Below are 24,307 nucleotides of genomic sequence, written 5' to 3'. Positions count from 1 at the left end.
TGGCCCAAATTTCAGATCATTACAATCCTACTATTTGGAAAGGTTTTTATTTTATTTTATTTTTGTTCCTTTTTGTTCTTTTTATTGAAGTGAAATTCACACATTAGCCATTTTGAAGTGTACAAAGCAGTACATTTTGTGTAGTTACAGTATTGTATAATTAACACCTGTCTGTAGTTTAAAATTTTTTTCGTTGCTTGAAAAGAACCCTTGTGCATATCTAATAAACACTCCCCATTTCCTCCTACCCTTAACCTCTTGCAAACTCTGATCGGCTTCTTTTCTTTATGGATTCGCCTATTCTGCATATTTCATAAAAAGGAATCATAAAATATGACCTTTTGTGTTTCGCTTCTTTCACTTAGCATGTTTTCACGGTTCATTGAAGTTGAAGTACTTCATTCCTTTTTATGGCTAATCATGTTCAATTGAATGTATATATCACAATTTGTTTACACATTTATCGGTTGGTGAACATTTGGATTATTTCCACCTTTCACCTATTGTGAATAATGCTGCTATGAATATTTGTGAATAAGCATTTGTTTGAGTCCTTGTTTTCAGTTCTCTTCAATATGTATAGATATGTATATCTATATATATGTTGGGAGTCATTTGTTAAATCTATGTTTAACTTCTTGAGGAAAGCCAGTTGTTTTCCACAGTAGCTACCATTTTACATTATCATCAGTGATGCAAGATTCCTATTTCTCTGCATCCTCTCCCATGCTTTGTTATTTTCTTTTTCTTTTTAAAATTGCCATCTTAGTAAGTGTGAAGTGGCATCTCATGATTTTTTTTGCCTTTCATTAATGAACGATGCTGTTGAACATGTTTTAGTATGCTTTGTTAAAAAGAAAACCACAGGGCCAAAATAGAGTCACCTGTACTAGGCCCACAACATTAAACCAGGGCTTAATACCTAACTTAATTGTAGTTTCAGTTCTTCCCAGGAATGTAATCTTAACTGGTTAGTCTGGAATTTCCTGGTCGGTGCTGGAATCCACCTAGTAGGATCTTTTTGTCCTCCAAAAGGAGGTGAATTTGTCTGAAATAAGTCTTTCTTGTTGTTTATGACTTCCTTGTTCTATCTTTAAAAACCTTTCTCTTTCTGTAGCCTGTTGGAATTCCTTTCTATATGCTTCCTGATTCATGAAACATTGAATAAAGTCAATTTGGTCCTTAAATTCACTCAGTTGAAATTTGTTTGTTCAACACCTCGTTGGCCATTTGTAGATTTGGAAAAATGTCTATTTGTATCCTCTGCTTATTTTTTTATTTGACTTGTTTGTCTTTTTTATTGTTGAGTTTAAGAGTTCTTTATGTATTCTGGACGTTAATCTCTCATCAAATATGTGATTTTCAAATATTTTCTCTTCTTTAGTAGTTTGTCTTCATTTGTTTGATAATGTCCTTTGATTCACAGAAGTTTTTAATTTGTATAAAGTCAATTTATCTGTATTTTTATTGATTTTTGAGGAGAGGCATCAAATCTAAGAATCCATCACCAAATCTGAGGTCATAAAGATTTGCCCTTTTCTTCAAATAGTTTTATAGTTTTGGTCCTTAGATTTAGGTTTTTGACGCATTGTACTTAATTTTCTATAGAGAGTAAGAGAATAGACCTACTTCATTCTTTTGCATGTGGTTATCCATCACTTCTCAGACTTTGGTTAAGATCAAGTGCATGTGGTTATCCAGTTACCCCGCCTGATTTCTTGAAAAGACATTCTTTCCTAGTTGAATGGTCTTGATACCCTTGTTGAAATTCAATTGGCCATATATGTTAGGGTTTGCTTCTGGACATTCAATTCTATTCTATTTGTCTATATATCTATCCTTATAACAACACCACAGTTTTATTACTGTAGTTTTGTGGTAAGTTTTAAAATTAGAAAGTATGAGCCCTCCAGCTATGTTTTTCTTTTTCAGTATTGTTTTGGCTATTCAGGCCCCTTTGCAATTCTATGAATTCGAGGATAACCTTTCCCATTTCTGCAAAAGAGCCTTTGGAATTTTGATAGAGATTGCATTGTATCTGTGGATTTTTTAAGGAGTATTGCCATTTTAGTAACATTAATGTTCCAATCTATGAACATGGGATGCTTGTCCATTTATTTAAGTATCCTTTCATTTCTTTCAGAAATGTTTTATAATTTTCAATGTACAAGTCTTTTACTTCCTTGGTTAAATTTTGCCTAAGTATTTATTCTTTTAAATTTCTATTATAAATAGAACTGTTTTCTTAATTTCTTTTTTAAATTGTTCATTGCTTATATATAGTACACAACAGATTTTTCTTTGTTGATCTTATTCCCTGAAGCTTTGCTGAATTAATTTATTAGTTATGATAGATTTTTTGTGGATCCTTCAGGATTTTCTATATGTAGAATCATATCATCTGTGATAGAGGTAGTTTACATCTTTCTTTCCAGTTTGGATGGCTTTTATTACTTTTGATTTTCCTAATTGCTCTGGCTAAGACTTCTAGTGGAATTCTGAGTAGAACTGGTGAAAATGAGCCTCTCTGTCTTGCTCCTGATCTTAGGAGAAAGTTTTCAGCTTTTCACCTTGGGTATGGTATTAGCTGGGGGTTTCCAAAAATCCCTGTTTTCTTGTTAAGCAACTTATCTTTTATTCTTAGTTTATTGAGTGTTTATATCATGAAAGGGTGTTGGAATTTGTCAAATTTTTTCCTGCATCTTTTGAAATAATCATGTATTCTTTTTCCTTTTGCTCTATTAATGTGTTGTGTTGATTTTTTTTCTTATGTTGAACCATCCTTGCATTCCTAGGATAGATCCCATTTGGTCATAGTATGTAATTCTTTAATGTGAATTGGATTTAGTTTGCTAGTATTTTGTTGAGGAATTTTGCATTTATAGTGATAAGAGATATTGGTTTGTAGTTTCTTATGGTGTCTTTGTCTGGTGTTGGTGTTTGGAGAAGTTTAAAATGTAGATTATTGCTGCTGTAAGTTCTCCTCATAACTGATTTGAATTTGGTATTTTAAAATTTCTTAATGGGGGGCGCCTGGGTGGCTCAGAGGGTTAAGCCTCTGCCTTCAGCTGAGGTCATGATCTCAGGGTCCTGGGATCGAGCCCCACTTCGGGCTCTCTGCTTGGCATGGAGCCTGCTTCCCCTCTCTCTCTGCCTGCCTCTGCCTACTTGTGATCTCTCTGTCAAATAAATAAATAAAATCTTTAAAAAAAATTTCTTAATGGGTTTTATAGTGCTGTGTAGTGTTTATTTAATTGAGCTTTGTGGACTATATTGGAGGAGAAAGGTTTAATGAAGGGAGTTGACATTTTGTGCATTATTATTATTATTATTATTATTTTGATACAAATGTAATAGCTTGTATTTTGTCAAAGGAGGGATTTTACTTATTTAACCTGTATTAATATTTCTAGCAAGATGGTGTTTTGGGTTTGTCTCAGTCTATCTATAGTGACATTATTGACTAGAAATGCCTGGGGACACTCACCTGGGCCTATATTACTTATAGTAAACCCCTACAGATACTTCCCCAACCAAAGTCAATGTTGTGGCTGGACCAGACCTTGTGGTTCTCATTATGATTGAAAGACACACCCTACTACCAACCATCAGGGAACTTTGAAAAGAAAAATTTATTACTCACAAGTCTTGGAGGTTACATGACATGCCTGGGACCACATAGTGAGGTTGAAAGGAAAAGAGAGAGAGAGTGAGAGGGAGCTAGTGAGGAGGCCTGGTGTTTTGCTTTTATTGGAGTAAAAGGTAGGGTTTCACAGGTACATTCTTTAATGGTGAATTTAAAACATAAGAGTGGGAATTGAAGCATGGGAAGGGAAAAACAAACAGTCCTCAAATGTAGTTATCTTAGTCTACCAGAGCCGCCTTTAAAAAAGAGCGGGGGAAGTTCATGGTGGGGAAACTTGGCTCTATCTACTCATGTAACTGGAAGTGTGTTTATTCAGACTGGGTGTGTTTGAAGTAGATGCCTTGGCAAACAAAAAAACAAACAAACAAAAAAAAACACTTAATGCCAGGCATTTATATTATAGTTGAAAAAGCTAATTGTCAGGTCCTGTTCTACAGATAGGTGAGGTATAGTGAAATTTTTGTTATCTAGAATATTGGGGAAAGGGACCTGCTTATAATCAAATGGTTTAGTTAAAACAAAATTAGCACATGTAGGATTTTCACAGCTTTTTATGTGAAAAGAAAATGCTTTTCATCTTTCTGAAATGTTGAGAGCAATACAGTTTATTAGGATGGAGAGCTGGGGAAGTTGTTGGTCCCTAGACTTTTCTTGGGTTTCAAAGCAAACAAGGATGGAGTGGAGGGGGGGAATATATGGTAAGAATTTGAGGACTATATTAATTTCTTAGGGCTCCTGTAACAAAATATTATAAATCAAGTGGCTTAAAATAACAGAAATTTATGGTTTCACAGTTCTAGAGGCTAGAAGTGCAAAATCAAGGTGTTGGCAGGACCATGCTCTCTCTGAAACCTGTAGGGCAATCCTTCCTTGTTTCTAACTAGTTTCTGGTAGTTTGCCAGTCATCTTGGTGTTTTGGGCCTTCAGCTACATAACTCCATTTTCTGTCCTTTCATGATCATGTGTGTCTCTGTCTTCACATGGCTGTCTTATAAAGATACCAATCATATTAGATTGGGAGCCCATCCTACTACAGTATGACCTCATTTCAACTTAACTAATCACATCTGCAATGATCCTATTTCTAAATAAAGCCACATTCTAAGGTACTGGAGGTTAAGACTACAATGTATCCTTATTCAGGGAACATCCATAATAAAGGACCTTATATACATGTAAAATACATAGATAATTGGTAAAATACTTAAGATAAAATAGAATAAAACTTAATCTTTGGTCAAGGGTGCTTCAGAATCTTTAAATATCAATGTAATTATTATTAACACAATATCATTGTGTTTAGTATGTGCAAAAATGTGATTAATAGGGGTGCCTGGGTAGCTCAGTGGATTAAGTCTCTGCCTTCGGTTCAGGTCATGATCTCGAGGTCCTGGGATTGAGCCCCGCATAGGGCTCTCTGCTCAGCAGGGAGCATGCTTCTTCCTCTCTGCCTGCCTCTCTGCCTTTTTGTGATCTCTCTCTCTGTCAAATAAATAAATAAAATCTGTTTTTAAAATGTGGTTAATAGGTATTCTATAATAAAGAATTTGTCTGGTCTTTGTCCTAGGTTCCTAGAAGGGAATCTCTAAAACCTTAGAATTTCCCAAGTGATAGGAGTGTCTCTTTTATTTAAGTTTGGGCCCTTGGACCACAACCTGAGTTTATGCTAATGAGATGACTTATGGTAAACTCCTAGATAGTTTAAGGATGGGAGTGGCCAAGCTTGAAAGACCAACTGTGTGATTAGAGACTTGGAGATTTGGGCTAGTTGAGTTATCAGTCCAACCTCCAGGGTTAGGGAATAGGAGCTGGGGATTCAGTTTATCACATGGCTAATGATTCAATAGGCATCTTATGTAAGGAAACCCAAATAAAAACTCTGGACACTTTAACTGGAAGCTCTGTTTGAGCTTCCTGGTTTGTGAGCACATCAATGACTAGAAGAGTGATGAGTCTGGATTCCCTAGGGACAGGACTCAGAAGGTCTGTGTTTGGGACTTTCCCAGACTTCATCATATGGATCTCTTTACCTCCCTGTCCTAAATTGTATCCTTTATATTAAAAGTGTAACTAAGTATAGTGTTTTTCTTAGTTCTGTATTTTTCTAGCAAATTATCAACCAGGGGGTCCAGGGAACCTTCAAATTTATAACCAGTTGGTTAGAATTTGGGATGGCCTGGGACCCCAGACTTGTAGCTGGTGTCTAAAGTGAGGACAGAATTGTGGGGACTATGGAGTCTGTTCAAATTCAGACAGTTAGGGTCAGATTTCACTTGCATTTATTGCAATAAGATTTCTAGTTGACAGAATATTGAATAAATCAGTCTGAAACTTGGATTTATTATTTCAGTTTGTATGGTTCTTTAGTTTTTAAAGTAATATTTTTCTATAGTGTTATTTTATTATTTTGTTATCAAATTACAAGAGGAGTCAACTTTTGTTGATTATAGACTGGTTATAAGGTAATATTTATTTCTCTAAATCCCAGTATTTTGAGAGTTTTATTGGTTGTTAGCATTGACTAGAAATAATATTAAAACTGATTACTGAGCCTGGGTGGCTCAATGGGTTAAGCCTCTGCCTTCGACTTAGGTCATGATCTCAGGGTCCTGGGATCGAGCCCTGCATCGGGCTCTCTGCTCACCGGGGAGCCTGCTTCCCCCTCTCTCTCTGCCTGCCTCTCTGCCTACTTGTGATCTTTATCTCTCTGTCAAATAAATAAATAAAATCTTAAAAACAACAACAACAACAAACTGATTACAGGGCACCTGGGTGGCTCAGTCAGTTAAGCATCTGCCTTCAGCTCAGGTCATGATCCAAGAGTCCTGTGATGGAGTCCCACATCAGACTCCCTGCTCAGTGGAGTGTCTGCTTCTCCTTCTACCTCTTCCCCCCTGCTTGTGATCACTTTCTCTCTCAAATAAATAAAGTCTTTTTTAAAAAACGGATTACAAATATATCCTTTATTGTAGATTGTTATCAAAGATTAAAAGCTGGATAGAAGACTTGTCTTTAACATTATTTAAGAATTAGTAATAAAACTTCTCTAAGATTGTTTAAATACTATTGGTACTGATTTGGGGATATAATATTACTATTTTTTCTACTGGTTACATAATAAGTAGCAGAATCTAATTGAATCCCTATATTACACCACTCATAAAAATTAACTTGAAATGGATTAGAGACTTAAGTATATTAAATATAAGCCTTGAAACTGTGAAGCTTCTAGAAGAAAACATAAGGAAAAAGCTCCTTGACATTACTCTTTGTAATAATCTTCTGGATATTGACACCAAAAGCACAAGCAACAAGAACAGTCATTAAGTGGGACTACATCAAACTAAAAAGCTACTGCACAACAAAATAAATAGTCAACAAATGAGAAAGCAGCCTATAGAATGGGAGAAAATATTTGTGAATTATGTTTTTGATAAAGGGTTGATGTTCAAAATATATAAAGAATGGATACAACACAATAGAGAAAAAATGAACCAATTAAAAAGTCAGCAATGGAACTGAATATTTTCCCAAAGAGAACATATAATTCGACCACAGGTACATGAAGAGGTGTTCAGCATCACTAATTGTCAGAGAAACGCAAATCAAAACCACAGTGAGATATCACCTCATGCCTGTTAGAATTGTTTTCATCAGAAAGACAAGAAATAACAAGTGTTGGCAAAGATGTGGAGAAAAGGAAACACTTGTGAACTGGTGGTAGAAATGTAAATTGGGGCAGCCACTATGGAAAACAGTGTGGAGATTCATTAAAAATTAAAAATAACTATCATATGATCCAGTAATGTAATCTCTGGGTATGTATTCAAAGGAAATGAAAATAGAATCTGGGAGAGATATATGCATCCCAAGTTCACTGCCACATTATTTTTAATAGCCAAGCTATGGAAACAAGCCAAGTGTTTGTCAATAGATGAATGGAGAAAGATGTGATAAATATATAAAAAGGAATATTCAGCAATGAGAAAGAAGGAAATCCAGCCATTTGCAAAACTTGGATGAACCTTGAAGGCATTATGCTGAGTGAAATAAGTTAGAGAAAAAAATACTGTGTTATATCATTTATATGTGGAATTTTAAAAGGCCAAACTCAGGAAGTCTTAGGAAGATGGGAGGATCCTGTGCTCACCTCATCCATGTGGACACACTGAGATAATATACTATGTGACTAACTCTGAAAATGACAGAAGACTGGCAGAACAGACCTCCCATGACTAATCATAGAAAGAGGGCCACATCAAAAAGGTTGTGAAAGAAGGGGTGAAAATATGATTGAGAACCAAACCCCCATCACACAATAGGAGGAATATCACAAGCACAGAGAAGCAAGAGGATCAGAATTCATACCAGGCAACCCTGGCACAAGAGACGCAAACTGGAAGACAAATCCCCACAACATCTGGCTTTGAAAATAAATGGGACTTAACTTTAGTAGCCTCAACTTCAACAAAGATATAAAATATAAAAGAATCAATCAGAGGTGAAGAATTTAACAATTGAAATAAAAAATACACTGGAGGAAATCAAGAGCATATTAGAGGAGGCAGAGGAACTAACAGTGATCTGGAAGACAGAATAATGGAAAGCCATGAAGCTGAACAGCAAAAAGATGAAAGAAAAACAAAAAATGAGAATAGGTAAAGGGATCTCTGTGACATCATCAAGCATCATAACATTTGCTATGTAGGGATTCCAGAAAGAGGAGAGAGAAAGGGGGCAGAAAACTTATTTGAAGAGATAATAGCTGAAAACCTCCCCAATCTGTGGAAGGAAACAGACATTCAGATCCAGGAAGCACAGAAGACCCTAACAAGATGAACCCAAAGAGGTCCACACCCAGACACATAATAACTGAAATGGCAAAAAGTACTGATAAAGATATTTTTTTAAAAAGCAGAAGAAAAAAAGAAAAGTTATGTATATGGGAAATGCCATAAGGTTATCAGCTGTTTTCTTAGGAGAAATTTTGCAGACCAGAAGTGTATTCAATGTATTCAATGTGCTGAAAGGAAAAAACCTACAACCAAGAATATTCTGCCCAGAAAAGTTATCATTCAGAAGGAGAGATAGAATTTCCCAAACAAAAACCAGCTTTATAAAAAGTATCAAAGGAAATTCTTTAACTGGAAAGAAAAGGCCATAACTAAAAGTAAGAAAATTATGAAAGGAAAAAATTTCACAGTTAAAAGGAAATATAGTTATTTTATTTTATTTTATTTTTTTCAGTATTCCAAAATTCATTGTTTATGCACCACACCCAGTGCTCCATGCAACACATGCCCTCCATAATACCCACCACCAGGCTCACCCACCACCCGACTCCCCTCCCCTCCAAAACCTTCAGTTTGTTTCTCAGAGTCCACAGTCTCTTATGGTTTGTCTCCCCCTCCAATTTCCCCCAACTCACTTCTCATCTCCTTCTCCCAATGTCCTCCATCTTATTCCTTATGCTCCACAAGTAAGTGAAACCATATGATAATTGACTCTCTCTGCTTGACTTATTTCACTCAGCATAATCTCTTCCAGTCCCGTCCATGTTGATACAAATTTGGGTGTTTGCCTTTCTGATGGAGGCATAATACTCCATTGTATCTATGGACCATATCTTCTTTATCCATTCATCCATTGAAGGGCATCTTGGTTCTTTCCACAGTTTGGTGACTGTGGTCATTTCTGCTATGAACATTGGTATACAGATGGCCCTTCTTTTCACTACATCTGTATCTTTGGGGTAAATACCCAGTAGTGCAATTGCAGGGTCATAGGGAAGCTCTATTTTTAATTTCTTAAGGAATCTCCATACTGTTTTCCAAAGTGGCTGCACCAACTTACATCCCCACCAACAGTGTAAGAGGGTTCCCATTTCTCCACATCCTCCCCAGCACTTGTTCTTTACTGTCTTGTTAATTTTGGCCATTCTAAATGGTGTAAGGTGTTATCTCAATATGGTTTTGATTTGAATCTTCCTGATGGCTAATGATGATGAACATTTTTTCATGAGTCTGTTAGCCATTTGTATGTCTTCTTTGGACAAGTGTCTGTTCATGTCTTCTGCCCATTTTTTGACATGATTATCTGTTTTGTGTGTGTCGAGTTTGAGGAGTTCTTTATAGATCTTGGATATCAGCCCTTTGTCTGTAGTGTCATTTGCAAATATCTTCTCCCATTCCGTGGGCTGCCTCTTTGTTTTGTTGGCTGTTTCCTTTGCTGTGCAGAAGCTTTTATCTTGATGTGGTCCCAAAAGTTCATTTTCGCTTTTGTTTCCTTTGCCTTATAGTTAATGCAGTAGATTTATTAAATCACTTTTAAGTCTGGTATGGAGGTTAAAACTCAAAAGTAGTAAAGTCAGTTACATCTACATCTAGCCAAGGGATACACAAAATAAAAAGATAAAATATGACATTGTATACATAAAACATGGAGGGGGGAGTAAAAATTTAGTGCTTTTAGAGTGTTTAAACTTAAGGAACCATTAACTTTATATAGATCGCTATGCACATAAGTTGTTATGTATGAATTTAAAGGTAACCACAAATCAAAAACCTATAATAGCTATACAAAATAATAAAGAGAAAGGAATCTGAGTGTAACACTAAAGAAAGCCATCTTACTACTAGGGAAGAGAGCAAGAGAAGGAAGGAATAGAAGAGACTTACAAAAACAATCAGAAAACAGTTAACAAAATGGCCATAAGTAATTACCTATCAGTAATTACTTTAAATATAAATGGACTAAATGCTCCATTTAAAAGGCACCCACAGCCGTCAGGATGGCCGAGCGGTCTAAAAGGCACCCACAATAGGGTGACTGAATGAATAAAAAAAATCAAGACCTATTTATATGCTGCCTACAGGAGACTCACTTCAGATGTAAGGGCATACACAGACTGAAAGTGGAGGGATGGAAAAAGATATTCCATGCAAATGAAAATCAAAAGGTAGAATGCTTCTTTTAAAGTGGCATGTCTGTGTTTCTTCTTTAATTCTGGCTCCCCTGACCCTCCATACTGTCAATTGAATTTAGGGAGACTTTCACAGTCAGCTCATATACACTATACTCTTTTTGGGCCAGAGGAATATGATTTGCCCCTTACAATTTATCACCTACTTTGGAGAACTCTTCTTCTTTTGAGATCATTAGTGACAGGTGTCCTCTATACTCTGGTCCAGGTTTTATGTTTTTGGTAATCTTCTGATTATATGAAGTTTGAACAGTAATAGGTGCTCCCTCAGTATTTGATCAAAGGTGGAGTTAGTATTTGTTTCTCTTTGTCCATATTCTTTTTGTCTGGTTTTAGAAAGGAAAAAAGGAAGAGACAACCTTTCCCTCATTGTAAAACTGGTTTCCTGAAATCATAGCTTTTTGACAGAGATTTGGACAGAGGCAATATGCAATTATTGGAAGAAAAAACATGAAAATATGAGTTAGCAGTCACAGATTCTTGACTTTAAGTCATCTTTTCTCTTAGGGCACATTATTCTCCTCTGTTTGGATCATTTACTCATCTGAAAAATGAGGGGTTGGATTAACTTCTAAGATCTCTTCTAGAAGGAACTCTGTGATTATAGGAGGATGGGGTACTGTTTAGGTCCAACATGTCTAGGTTGGCAGTTTATTGGTGTACTTTGTGTCATACTGAACAGCATGTGGATATTAGATTTCTATAGGGAACTGAAAGAGTAGAGCACCAAAGACTAATTTTGGAATTCCCTTATAGGTCAGAAATTGTAAGTATTCCCAATAATGAGTCTTCCTTTTGAATCCAAGAGTAATCTTTTGTTCACATACATAGGTCACATCAGAAAGTAAGCCTTACAAATGTAACTACACAAACTTAAAACTTATTTTCACCTTTATAGGTGTTATCTGGGGAGAGGAAACTCTGATGGAATATTTGGAGAACCCAAAGAAATATATTCCTGGAACTAAAATGGTCTTTGCTGGTCTTAAAAAGAAGAGTGAGAGAGAAGATCTTATTCAATATTTGAAACAGGCAACATCTTCATGAAATGCTTTTGCAACTTAGAAAAATATTAGTTATAAGCCAAAATTTTCCAATTTTAAATATTGCATGTTTAAAGAAGTAATTTTAATTTTTCTTGATCAGCTTGTAGTAAATTTAACATTTAAAAATAAAAGTTGAAATTTTTTATTGTGTGTAATCTATTGATCAATGCCTTTCCGAGTCTGATTTGACTTTTGTCTGCTCACTAGGGATGTGAATAAGGTCAGCATTGAGGAGAGAGGGAAGAAAACAAATCTTTTGTGCTTCAGTAATCCCTACATGCACAAAATATTTTCTAAACCTAGCAACTGCTATTGATGATGGAAATAATTTCTATGTATTTATTTCTCTGTAATCTATATGTAAATATAGCAGACATTAGCTTTAGTTTTCATTAAGCTATATTTGGTTATGTGTTTGTCTTTTATTATAACTTTATTATATTTGTAGTTTTAACTTTATTACAAGTAACTTTAAAAAAAAGGTCAGGAAAGTGATGTCAAATAATTGATCTTACCTTAGGAGTATGATTGGAATGAAAAGCAAATTGCTGACCACAAGTGACATGAAATAAAACCTAGAGAGAAGGAGAAAAGCATGTTCTATGTTAATAAGAATTTATGTCACATAAGATATAATATTTTTGCATTAATCTTTTTATGGTACCTTTCTAATCCTGGGTAATGTAAGGCTGGACTACATGGATGGATACCATGTACCCTGTAAAAGGGGGAGAAGAAAAAAAATAGCCTTTACCATTGATGTGGAAAGACCTCCCACCTCACAATAAGTGGCTATGAGACATGGCAGAGCAGGTCCATCGCAGGGCCTGTGGGGAAGGGAATAGTGGCTCTGTGTGGTGTGAGGTGGCCCCTGAAATGACCCCGCAGTCCTACAAGCACTCCATTACCCAAATATATGGCCCAGTGCAAGAAAGAGAAGGTATTTCCTTACCAAGGAGGTGCGTAATGGACTAGTCAGGGGTCATTATAGGTGAGAATATGATGTCTATTATTTAACTGGCAATTCACAATACACCCCTATAATGTAGATTTTACCTTCTCACTGAGACTTGTGCCAGAACCAGCATTTGGATCTTCTGCCCTAATTCCTGGTGACTTTAAACCATGTCATGGGGATAATATGTTAGTTAACTTATTAGCAAACATTACTACTGGGAAGTTACCCTAACCAAAAATCCCAAAGTGAGGGGTACATGGTTGAAAAAGCTGTGATTTCCAGAAGGTTCTATCATGTCAACTAAGTGCTTTGACTCAATTTTAATGCTTCTGGCAAGTGGAAGCTCAGTGCCACTACTGAATAGAAGAGCGTGTCCCTGGAGACCAAATTCAGATGAAGCTGAGCTTGCTACCCTCCTAGGAGAAATGCTTTGATGAGAGCAGAGATATCTGTAGGGACTCCAAGAGTGTATTAGGGATATTACCAGTCTCAGCTGAGTTGGGTTGACAAGGATATAGAATTTGGTAACATAGCTCATATTTTAATTTACATTGGACAGAGAACTCTGTAAGAAAGAAGTTGAACTTAATTCATATTTGTAATTATAGCTCAGATTTACACAACTCTGACAGATGGACTTGGTGGCTTTGACAAAAGGCCACATTACATGGAGGAGCAAGAAGGAAGGCTTTAGGTTTGGAGTTTAAATACTTTTTGACACAGCAGAAGCAGAAAGAAGATAGTGTGAGGAGAGCTGGGATGGTAAAGGGCAGTTGGGTGGAAATAGAGAAGCATTAAGTAGATTTCTTCCATTTAAAAAATCAAACTGATGGGCGCCTGGGTGGCTCAGTGGGTTAAGCCGCTGCCTTCGGCTCAGGTCATGATCTCAGGGTCCTGGGATCGAGTCCCGCATCGGGCTCTCTGCTCAGCAGGGAGCCTGCTTCCCTCTCTCTCTCTCTCTCTGCCTGCCTCTCTGTCTACTTGTGATCTCTCTCTGTCAAATAAATAAATAAAATCTTTAAAAAATCAAACTGATAAGATGTTGAATGTTGCTTTACATTTATGTTTAACTTAGTAACAGCAAAATAAATACCTCTTTGCTGGTAGTTAAAAAAAAGTTTGGAGCAAATTTTGCAAATAAATGCAGTAATTAAGATTCTGTACTATGATAGGCTTTATTATTAAATGAATATATGTGATCTCTGAGAGGCTTAAATCCATCTTAGGGTCAATTTACATGAAGGGACTTCTGGGCACTGTGTAATTTACCTTGTGTCAACTGTGTTTGCCAGACTTCTCTTCTCCGTATGGTTCTTGGTTAGGACTCGTCACATGAGAAATCTGCCTGAGGTTTAGAGAGCAGTGGAGTTAGGCAAAGGCCTTAACGTTTGTAAGGTCAGTGCAGGGCCCCGGGGTGCAACTCAGACTTGTCACTAATCTGTTGATCGGAGCCTTCATGTGGTGGGGCAGCAGCTGGGCCCTCAGCCTCTCCAACTTATACCAGATCTCTTTCGATTTGAGTCTTGGGCCAACCACATAATAAAGGTTTGGAATGAGAAATAGACAAAATGGTACCAGTTTGTTCTCACAGGTTTGTCCTTACTCTGCCTACTTTGCTCCCAGCTCTTCTTCCTGACTGTCTGCCCTACAGTAGTAACTTTAGACCCATCACCAAATGCACAGCCAACAGCCTTCCATAGGCTTCACCAGATCTCCTTTGTGGTCTTAGTGACTTTGATCCTTTAGGTGCTTGCTTCTGGACCTGTGTTTCTCAGCTTCTCCCCAAATTGTGTAAGGTCTCCTTTGGTAACTCCCTTATTCACATCTCTCACAGTGGTTCTGCATCCCTGGTCAAACCCTAACTGAAACAGGAACCGTGTCTGTGCAACACACCTCCTTACAATAATAGGAAATCTCCAAGGGATTACTCTCTAGGTACTCTCCAACCTAAATTTGGTTGAGAGCAAAGGAAAGAATAGTGAAATTTACAACCATCTAAGGTTGTCAAGTTACTGAAGTCTGTTGTCTCCTAAACTTGAATTAAAGATTCAATAGAAAAAAGGTTCACATTAATCAGAGAACAGATTGCTATGTTTATGAAATCTGGAAGAAGTAGTATCTTTGTTTTATAGGACCATTAACAGGAACCGGGAAACTTTGGTAGAAAGGAATTGGTATGCTGATTGCATATCAATAAAAATATATTTGAAAAGTATTACAGACAGTGGGATGATTATATAAGACTTACCGCTTTTACCACAGGCAATTCTAAAATATATCTTGATAGGGATCTGGAGGAATTAAGTGTTGTGTCATTTAATTAAAGTAAAAATGTGAGATCAGTTAACTTGGCAATTACTTGTGTTTTCAAAAGGAACAGAGGGAACTGTTCAGAAAGCAGGGAACATTGTTTGTTGCTGTGTTCTTAAATTTTTAAAAGACTTTATTTATTTATTTGACAGACGGAGATCACAAGTAGGCAGAGAGGCAGGCAGAGGAGGGGCGGGAAGCAGGCTCCCTGCTGAGCAGAGAGCCTGATGTAGGGCATGATCCCAGGCAGCACTGGATCCCAGGACCCTGAGGTCATGACCTTAGCTGAAGGCAGATGCTTAACCCACTGAGCCACCCAGGTGCCCCTTCAATTTTTTATACTAGTGAGTGAAGTACTTTGCTGATGAAAACCTCTAGTCAGTGGTTCTTGTGGAAAACAACATACTATTTAGTTTTCAAGAAGAGTAATTTTTTAAATTGAACCCTTGTGTCCCACAGGAAGTTGTATATAATACAGCATGATTTTGAGGGTATTTGCTTATTCTCCCTCATCATCACATTCTTCTAAAATATTAACATGGGGAAGAATTAAGAATCAAATTTTCTTCTCTATATTTTTCACTCAGTGATCATTATCATCAACTTGTGAGTTCAAAATCACAATTTCATGCAATTCTTTAGCCTGAATTCCTCATTCTCCACAAAGTGGAGACTCGTTTAAGCACAGTATATTATGGTAGTAGAGGCAGGTGGGAGTGGGGCACCACCATGGGGGTGGGGTGTTGCATGAGGGCACAAGAGCTGATGACAGGCACTAAGAAGGCACAGGAAGGGATGCAGAAAAGGGCACTATTTATAAAATTTGGGAGATTAGACTAGAACTCTCATTTTCAAGTTATTTTATTTGTACAACCATTTGTTTCTCTTCACCCAAAGCCATAAATTTATTAAGTTTATTACCTGTCGTTCAAGTAATTGCAGGTGGCAATTTCATTCACCAAATACCTGATCCCTACATAATAAGGATCACCATTTTTCTAGCTCTACATAACAGTTTCCATGCCACCCATTATCTGATGCTAAAGACAGGGTTATAGAGCAGCACCCTACATCTAGGTAGTGTTTCTGTATTAGTCAACTCTGCTATAATAAGAAAATCTTACAGACTTACAACACCAAAACTTTTATTGCTCATTTATGGGGCATGTAGCCTGTGGCCAGCTTTCGCTCTGTTCAAAGTGTCTTCTCATTCTGGGACTCAGATTAAAGGGGAAGTACCTATATGGGACCTTCCCATTCTTATGGCAGAGGGAAAGATAAAAAACCCTGGAAGTGGCTCCTGATGCTTTTTCATAAAGCTTCTGCTCAGCTGTGGCATATGTTATGTGTACTTACATTCCAGTGACCAAAATATTAAGTGGCCAAGCCCAATGCCAATGAGGTGGAGAGGTATACTCTCCCTGCAGGAGAAATGGCAAGTCACGTAGCAATGTTCGGTCATCCTATTAGAAGGGAGAAGGTAGTGAATAATGGCGAACAAGATACGGTCTATCATAAACATGCATAAGCATTTCCTTTGCTCATATTTTTGCTTCAGACAGTTGCTCTGTTGGACCCAGCCTCTTTGCTCTTTAAGTTACATATTGTCTGGACCAATCACACCCTAGGTGCTAGCTTTGTTCTCTTTTTTAAAAATTTGTTTTTATTGAGGTATAATTGATACATACCATGTCAATTTCAGGAGTGAAACACAGTGATTCAATATCTGCATATATTGCAAAGTGATTACTATGGTGAGATTAGCTAGCATCCATCACCATATGTAGTTACAAAAATTTTTTCTTGTGATGAGAATGTTTAAGTTTATTCTCTCAAATATACAATGCAGTATTATTAACTATAGTCACCATATTATACATTTCATCCCCATGACTTATTTTACAACTACAAGTTTGGGGGTGCGTGGGTGGCTCAGTGGGTTAAGCCTCTGCCTTCGGTTCAGGTCATGATATCAGGGTCCTGAGATTGAGACCCGATTCAGGCTCTCTGCTCAGCAGGGAGCCTGCTTCCCCCTTCTCTCTCTCTGCCTGCCTTTCTGCCTACTTGTGATCTCTATCAAATAAAGAAATAAAATCTTAAAAAATATATATTAAAAAAACTAGAAGTTTGTACCTTTTGATCCCATTCACCCATTCCTCTCACCTCTGGCAAACACCAACTTGTTCACTCTATCTATGAGCTTGGTGTTTTTGTTTATTGTTTTTAAGATTTCACATATAAGTGAGATCATAACAGTATCTGTCTGTTTGACTTATTTCACTTAGCATAATGCCCTCAATGTCCATCCATGTTGTTGCAGATGACAAGATTTCATTCTTTTCTATGGCTGAATAATATTCCATTGTATGTATATACCACATTTTCTTTATCCATTCGTTAATCAACAGACACTTTGTTTGTTTCTCTATCTTGGCTATTGTAAATAATACTTCGGTGAATACAGAGATGCATCTTTTCAAATTAGTGTTTTTATTTTCTTTGAGTAAATACCAGAAGTGGAGTTAGTGGATCATATGGTAGTTCTATTTATTTTTTAAGATTTTATTTATTTGAGAGAGAGGGAGAATGGGTGTGTGGGTGAGAGAGAGCACAAGTGGTGGGGAGGGGCTAAGAGTAGGGGAGAGGGCAAGAAGGCTCCCCACTGAGCATGGAGAAGAACAGGAGGCTCGATTCTAAGACCCTGAGATCATGACTTGAGCCAAAGTCAGGCATTTAACTGACTGAGTCACACAGGTGCTCCATGGTGGTTCTGTTTTTAATTTTTTTTTAAGGAATCTCCTTACTGTTTTCCATAGTGGCTGCACTAATTTACATTCCCACCAACACCGCATAAGAGTTCTCTTTTCTTCACATCCCTGCCAACATTTGTTATTTCTTGTTGTTAGCCGCCATTCTAACTGGTGTGAGATGATATCTAATTGTGGTGTTGGTTTGCATTTCCCTGATAATTAATGAAGTTGAACACCTTTTCATGTACCTGTTGGCCATCTGTATGTCTTCAGAAAAATATCTTCTGCCCATTTTTAAATATTGGATTTTTTTGTGGAGTTGTTTTGTTTTGTTTTGCTGTTTGGTGATATGAATTCTATATAAATTTTTATTATTAGCCCCTTATTGGTTATATGACTTACAGATATTGTCTCCCACTCAGTAAGTTGCTTTTTCATTTTCTCGATGATTTTCTTTGCTCTGCAGAAGCTCTTTAGTCTGATATAGTTGCACTAGTTTATTTTCACTTTTCTTGCTTTTGCTTTTCACATCAGATAAGAAAAAATCATTGCCAAGACCTATGTCAGGGGGCTTACCATCTATGTTTTCTTCTAGGAGTTTTATGGTTTCAGGTTTTACATTCAAATCTTTAATCCATTTTTAGGTAATTTTTGTGAATGGTGTAAGACAGTTGCCAAGTTTCATTCTTTTATATGTGGCTTTCCAGTTTTCCCAATGTCATTTATCAAAGAGACTGTCCTTTCCTACAGTGTATTCTTGGTTCATTTGTCACAAATTAATTGACCATATACACATGGGTTTATTTCTCAGCTCTCTATTTTGTTCTATTGATCTATATGTCTCATGTTTTTTTTTTAATTAAATTAAATTAAATTAAATTAAATTTTTGTGTGTGTGTGTTCCAAAATTCATTGTTTATGTACCTCACCCAGTGCTCCTTGCAATACGTGCCCTCCTTAATACCCACCACCAGGCTCACCCAACCCCCCACACCCTTCCCTTCCAAAACCCTCAGTTTGTTTCTCAGAGTCCACAGCCTCTCATGGTTTGTCTCTCCCTCTGATTTCCCCCAACTCACTTCTGCTCTCCATCTCCCAGTGTCCTCTGTGTTATTCCTTATGCTCCACAATCAAGTGAAACCATGTGATAATTGACTCTTTCTGCTTGACTTATTTTATGCCAAAACCATACTTTTTAAATTATGGTAGCTTTGCAATATAGTTTGAAATCAGGGAACATGATGCCTCCAGCTTTGTTTTTCTTTCTCAAGATTGTTTTGGCTATTCGGGGTCTTTTGTGATTCCATGCAAATTTTAGGATTATTTATTAGTCCTATTTCTGTGGAAATGCCATTGGAATTTTGATAGAGATTGCTGAGAAGAGAGCCCGATGTGGAGCTCGATGTGGAGCTCGATCCCAGGACCCTGAGATCATGACCTGAGCCGAAGGCAGAGTCTTAACCCACTGAGCCACCCAGGTGCCCCTTGTAATTTTCAATATATAGGTCTTTCACCTTCTTGGTTAAATTTATTCCTAGTTATTTTATTCTTTTTGATGCAATTGAAATGCAATTGTTTTCTTAATTTCTCTTTCTAATAATTCATTATACCAGTGTGTTTAAATACAGCAGGTTTTTGTGTACTGACTTTGTATCCTGCAACTTTATTAAATGTATTAGTTCTAACAGTTTTTTGATGGAGTATTTAGGGTATTTTGTATAATATTATTGTATCTGCAAATAGTGACAGTTTTTCCTCTTCCTTTCCAATTTGGATGCATTTTATTTCTTTTTCTTGCCTAATTGCTCTAGTTAGGACTTCCAAAATACCATGTTGAATCAAAGTGGTGAGAGTGGGCATCCTTGTTTTATTCCTAATCTTAGAGGAAAAGCTTTTAGGTTTTCACCACTGAGAATGATGTTAGCTGTGGACTTGTCACAGATGGCCTTTGTTATGTTGAGGTGCATTCCCTCTATCCCTACTTTGTTGAGAGTTTTTGTCATTAATGGATGTTGAATTTTGTTAAGTGCTTTTTCTTGTATCTATTGAGATGATTTATGATTTTTATTCTGTATTTTGTTAATGTGATCTATCACATTGACTAGTTTGTGGATATTGGTTGCATCCCTGGGATAAGTCCACTTGATCATGGATGGTGTACGACCCTTTTAAGGTATTGCTGAATTTAGTTTGGACCCTCCTTTTATATTAGTTCTTAAAGTAAAAACTGAATTATTCATTGTGGAATTTTCCCCCAATTTTTTCCACCTTTTGTTCTGATTATTAATAGATCTACACTTTTAATGTTAATACTAATTGTGGATTATTATTGAATATAAACAGTATCATATAGCATTTAAGAGTATTTGTGATTTCTTATATAGATTTCGTTGTTTGTTATACTCAATCGGTGGTATCTTATGTTGTCATTTGTACTTTAGTGTAAATATTCTGTCTCCCTAGCTAGACTGTGAACTCTCTTTGAGGAAAGGGATGTCCTCAATATCTAACTCAGCCTTTGATAGTTTAAGGTATTTGTAGGAAAGTTACCTTATAAAGATTCAAGGTATTTTAAAAATATTCAATCTGTCCATATTCAACTACATTTGAGTTTCCAAATTAGAGAAAATAGTTTGAAATAGTTAAAAGCCAATTAACTTATTTTATCAACAAATTGTTCTTCAGCAAGATACTTTAATTATTGCTAATTGTTCTTCTGAGATAAAATATTTTTAAGAAGAAAACAATATCTAAAACACTTATGGGATAATATTGTAGTGTATTTTTCTCTTTTTTTATCTTTTATTGGGTAAATTTGACATCAACATTGTGTAAATTAAAGGGATACATCATGTTACTTTGATATCATATCATATCATACCATAATATGGTTGTGGTTGTAGTGATATTTATCATGTTACTTACTTGTAGTACAATATTACTGTCTAAGTTCAATAAATTTTGCATGACATCTCTGTGGCTATTTTAGTACTTGTTACAAGTTTATACCCTTAAACACCATCGATCTTATCCCCCATTTTGCTTCCCCTGGTAACTGCTGTTTTACACATATTCTGTCTCTCCTTTTTTTTTTTTTTTTTTTTTTACATGTTTGACTTTTTTAGATTCCACATATGAGTAATATCATACAATACTTGTCTGGTTTATCATATGAAGCTTATTTTTCTACCTTCATTGGTCATGATGTTCACCTGGGTATCTTTGAAATTTAAAAAAATTTGCCTGCTACGTACTTATTATTCTTTAATATAATTATGAATTCAGGTGGGCTTATTGATCAGAGTTGTTTCAATTTCTAAATTGAAAGAAAAAGATAAAAGAGCAAGGAAATGTGCTTTAATGTAAAAAAAATTTTTTAAACAGAGAATTAAATACACCATGTTGGGTTGAACAAATATTAAATGATTTATAGCAGATACCTGACCAAAATATGTGGAACCAGGAAGATAGATCACACTGGAAGACAGAACACAGTTTCATAATATGAAAGCAGATAAAACTTCATAGAGGATTGACATTTCAAATAGGTCTTAATGGAAAAATAGAAGTTTGAGAGGCAGGAGAGGGGAGAAGAGCATTTCAGGAGAAATCCCAGAAGGGAGAAGGGATCTGTATGCATGGAGAATATACAGCAGGGAGTAGCAGAAGATAAGGAAAAGAAGAGAGATGGAAAATAGAGATGCAGTGATAAAGGATCTTCCATTAGCTTCTCAGGGCTGTTGTAACAAATTATCGCAAACTTGGTGGCTTAAGACAGCAGAAACTCATTCTTGGATAGTTCCAGAGGTCAGAACTCCAAATTCAAGGTGTTGGGAAAGTTGACTTTTTTTCTGGATGCTCTGAGGGAGAAGTCATTTCATGCTTCTTTCCTAGCTTGTGGTGGGTTGCCAGCAATCTTTGGTGTTCCTTGGCTTGTAGATTCATTACTTCAACCTCTACTTCTGTCTTCACATTGCCTTCTTCTCTATGTGTCTCAGTCTTCTCCTGTCTATCTTAGAAGGAAAAGTGTCATGGGATTTAGACCCACCTTGAGATCCTCAATTAACACCTGCAAAGACCCTCTTACCAAATAAGATCACATTCACAGATCCTGGGAGGATATCATTTTTGGAGGGTTCCCATTCAACCCACTGTACATCTTTGACAAGGAGTTAATCCTATAAATAACAGTTTATAGGCAAGGCTGTGCTATTATTATACTGGTTATGTGGAGGATGATACTGTTTGTTAGAGAATGGACAAGTGATGAAGACTTGAATTAAGTCAAGTGGGTTTGGAGAAGAGAAGTTGGATTCAAAAACAAATTTCTGAGGTAAGGTAGTCCTCAGGTTCACTGTTTATGATGGGGAAGAATGAGTGATCTTGGGAATGATAAAATTTGAGGTGTCTGTGAGGCTTATAGGAGCAAATGCTTTGTAGCTGTTGGAAACGTGGGTTGGGGATTTAGGAGGGAGCTTGCGTGGTTAACTGTTAAATCAGTGGCTCCCAATAAACCATACCTGTGAGTATTCATATTCTTGTCATTCCTCTACCTGACTCTGCATTTGGCTATATGAATGGCTTTGGCCAATGGGACATTAACAAGTATGATGCAAGCTTGATAAGCCTTTGTATAGAAGAGCAGTGTGGCAGCAGCACTTTTTATATGAAGGAGAAAGTAACTTTCACCTTTATGCTAATCTAATTTACCCCATGTGGCATTTATTCACCTACACAGTTACTTTATAAATTTATTATTCTATTGTGAGTTACTGTGGGTTATAAAAGTGTACTGGATTAAGATGAAATCACTACTAGAATAGGGAATAATGACTTAAATATAGGCAAATGTTAAGATTCTGCACAAATAGAATGGGGGAAGAAAGTGCTTACAAAATTTAAAACCAGGTAAGGTACCTGCAATTGTTAATTTTATGTGTCAACTTGAGTAGACAGCAGGGTACCCAGATTAAAGATTGTTTTGGGTGTCTGTGAGGGTATTTCTAGATGAGATTAACATTTGAATTTGAGGACTAGGAGATTGCCCTCTCCATTGTGATTAGATACCACCCATTCATTCCATTGAAGGCCTAAATAGAACAAAAGGGAAGTCATCCCTTCTTCCTGCCTTATCTCTTGAGCTGGAACACCTCCTCTCATCTTCTCCTGCCCTGGGACTGGGATTTATATTATTCTTTTGCCTTAGACCTATGGATTTGGACTGAATTATACCACTGGCTTTCCTGGATTTGCCATTTGCTGGCAGCATATCATAGCCTCCATAATCATGTAAGCCACTCTCTTATAATAAATGTGTGTTTGTATGTATGTATATGGATATAATACTTTTTGGTTTTATTGGTTCTGTTTCTTAGAAAACCCCAAATAACTCAACTCCTCAGGTTTTGGATTTGGCATACACCGTGAACAAATTCCAATATTAAATTCCTGTAAGGATAAATATAAATATCTCTGTGTGGAACTTACAGTTTTGAGAACTTTAATCTTTTTGGAATTGAATAACCCTTTTTAAAAAATTTGATCCCATGGACCTCTATTTCCTAAAATAATAATATGTCCATTTAAATGTTTTTGAAGTCAATGGTTCATTTTGAAAATTGCACCAACCTATTTGATGATGCCTATTGTTCACATAGTGAAAGTCCGTTTTAGGAGATGGAATATTTAGGAGACAAGCTTAGGAGACAGAAATTCATTGGGCTTCAAGATACTGATTTCAAGTTTGGATTGTTGGTAAGGGTGGGATGGAACTGAGAGCAGATCAGAGGTTGTGCTTAGCAGATGACATTGGAGGAGTTAAAAGTCTGCTCTAGATCTCAGTTTCCACGTGTGCAAAGTGAAAGTAGATTATTAGATGATCTCTAAAGCTTCATCTCGTGCTAAAATGTAATGGGCCTCCTTTGTAATAACAGAAATTATCTTGCATGTGAACCAGTGCTTTGACAGGAAGAGTGATCAATCAATAAATGCTAATTGACAATGGCAGTGATAAAGTAATGAATACTTGCATAAAAAAGGAAGACCTTATTCTTGAACACTGTAAGTGGGAAGGGCCTTTTATCTTCTCCATTTTCCCATGAGAGGCTACTTAGTGGCAATAGTTCTGTCTTGGAGAGGAGATGGGGTAGATAGAGTGGGAATCTGTAGAGCTTCTTCCTTGAGCTGATTGATTTATCATCACAATAGCATAACTTTTCAGGGTTAGTGTCCTACAGTAGGGTTCTGTTGACTACAAATGTTATAGAATCTATTATAGACAGTTTTGGTGGAATTAGCAGAATTATGCAGAGAAGAGGGCAGAATTGCAGAAAATTGTTTGGAGCTATAGCATCCATTATTTCATAAGGGGACATCTTCAAGATTCCATATTGGGCCAAATATTTTCCATTTGTCCCTCCATAGTTTATACAGATCCTTTTTTGTCCCTGCTACTCGCTACCTGGAAGGATGACCCAAATGGATTCTATGAACAAGCTTCAGCTTGCCTAACATTCTAGTTTCTAACTGGGTCTAGTCATGATAGGAGGGAGGGAGAATGAGTTCAAGGTATTTATTTCTGATATTCCTCCTTTGAGGTCAACTTGAGCTATTGAT

The 24,307-nt window shown here is 36.5% G+C and overlaps 1 protein-coding gene across 3 annotated transcripts in view; it reads left to right on the top strand.

Annotated features, from left to right (window-relative positions):
• PDE11A (phosphodiesterase 11A) overlaps positions 1 to 24,307 on the top strand; it is a 421,382-nt gene that overhangs the window by 5,939 nt on the left and 391,136 nt on the right. For 2 of the 3 annotated variants that reach the window (XM_047722277.1, XM_047722278.1), the window contains one exon: positions 11,527 to 11,692. The exons of the other annotated variant lie outside the window; for it this stretch is intronic. In XM_047722277.1, the coding sequence (XP_047578233.1) occupies positions 11,527 to 11,675 (149 nt within the window). In that variant the 3' untranslated portion in view covers positions 11,676 to 11,692. Of the gene's footprint in view, positions 1 to 11,526; positions 11,693 to 24,307 lie in introns of those variants that run through there. 3 annotated transcript variants of the gene reach the window in all.

This window comes from Lutra lutra, chromosome 3 (genome assembly GCF_902655055.1).
Source record: "Lutra lutra chromosome 3, mLutLut1.2, whole genome shotgun sequence".
In the NCBI taxonomy this organism is placed as follows: Eukaryota; Metazoa; Chordata; class Mammalia; order Carnivora; family Mustelidae; genus Lutra; species Lutra lutra.
The sequence above is the reverse complement of the archived record's forward strand: the minus strand, read 5'-3'. Positions and strand labels throughout refer to the sequence as shown.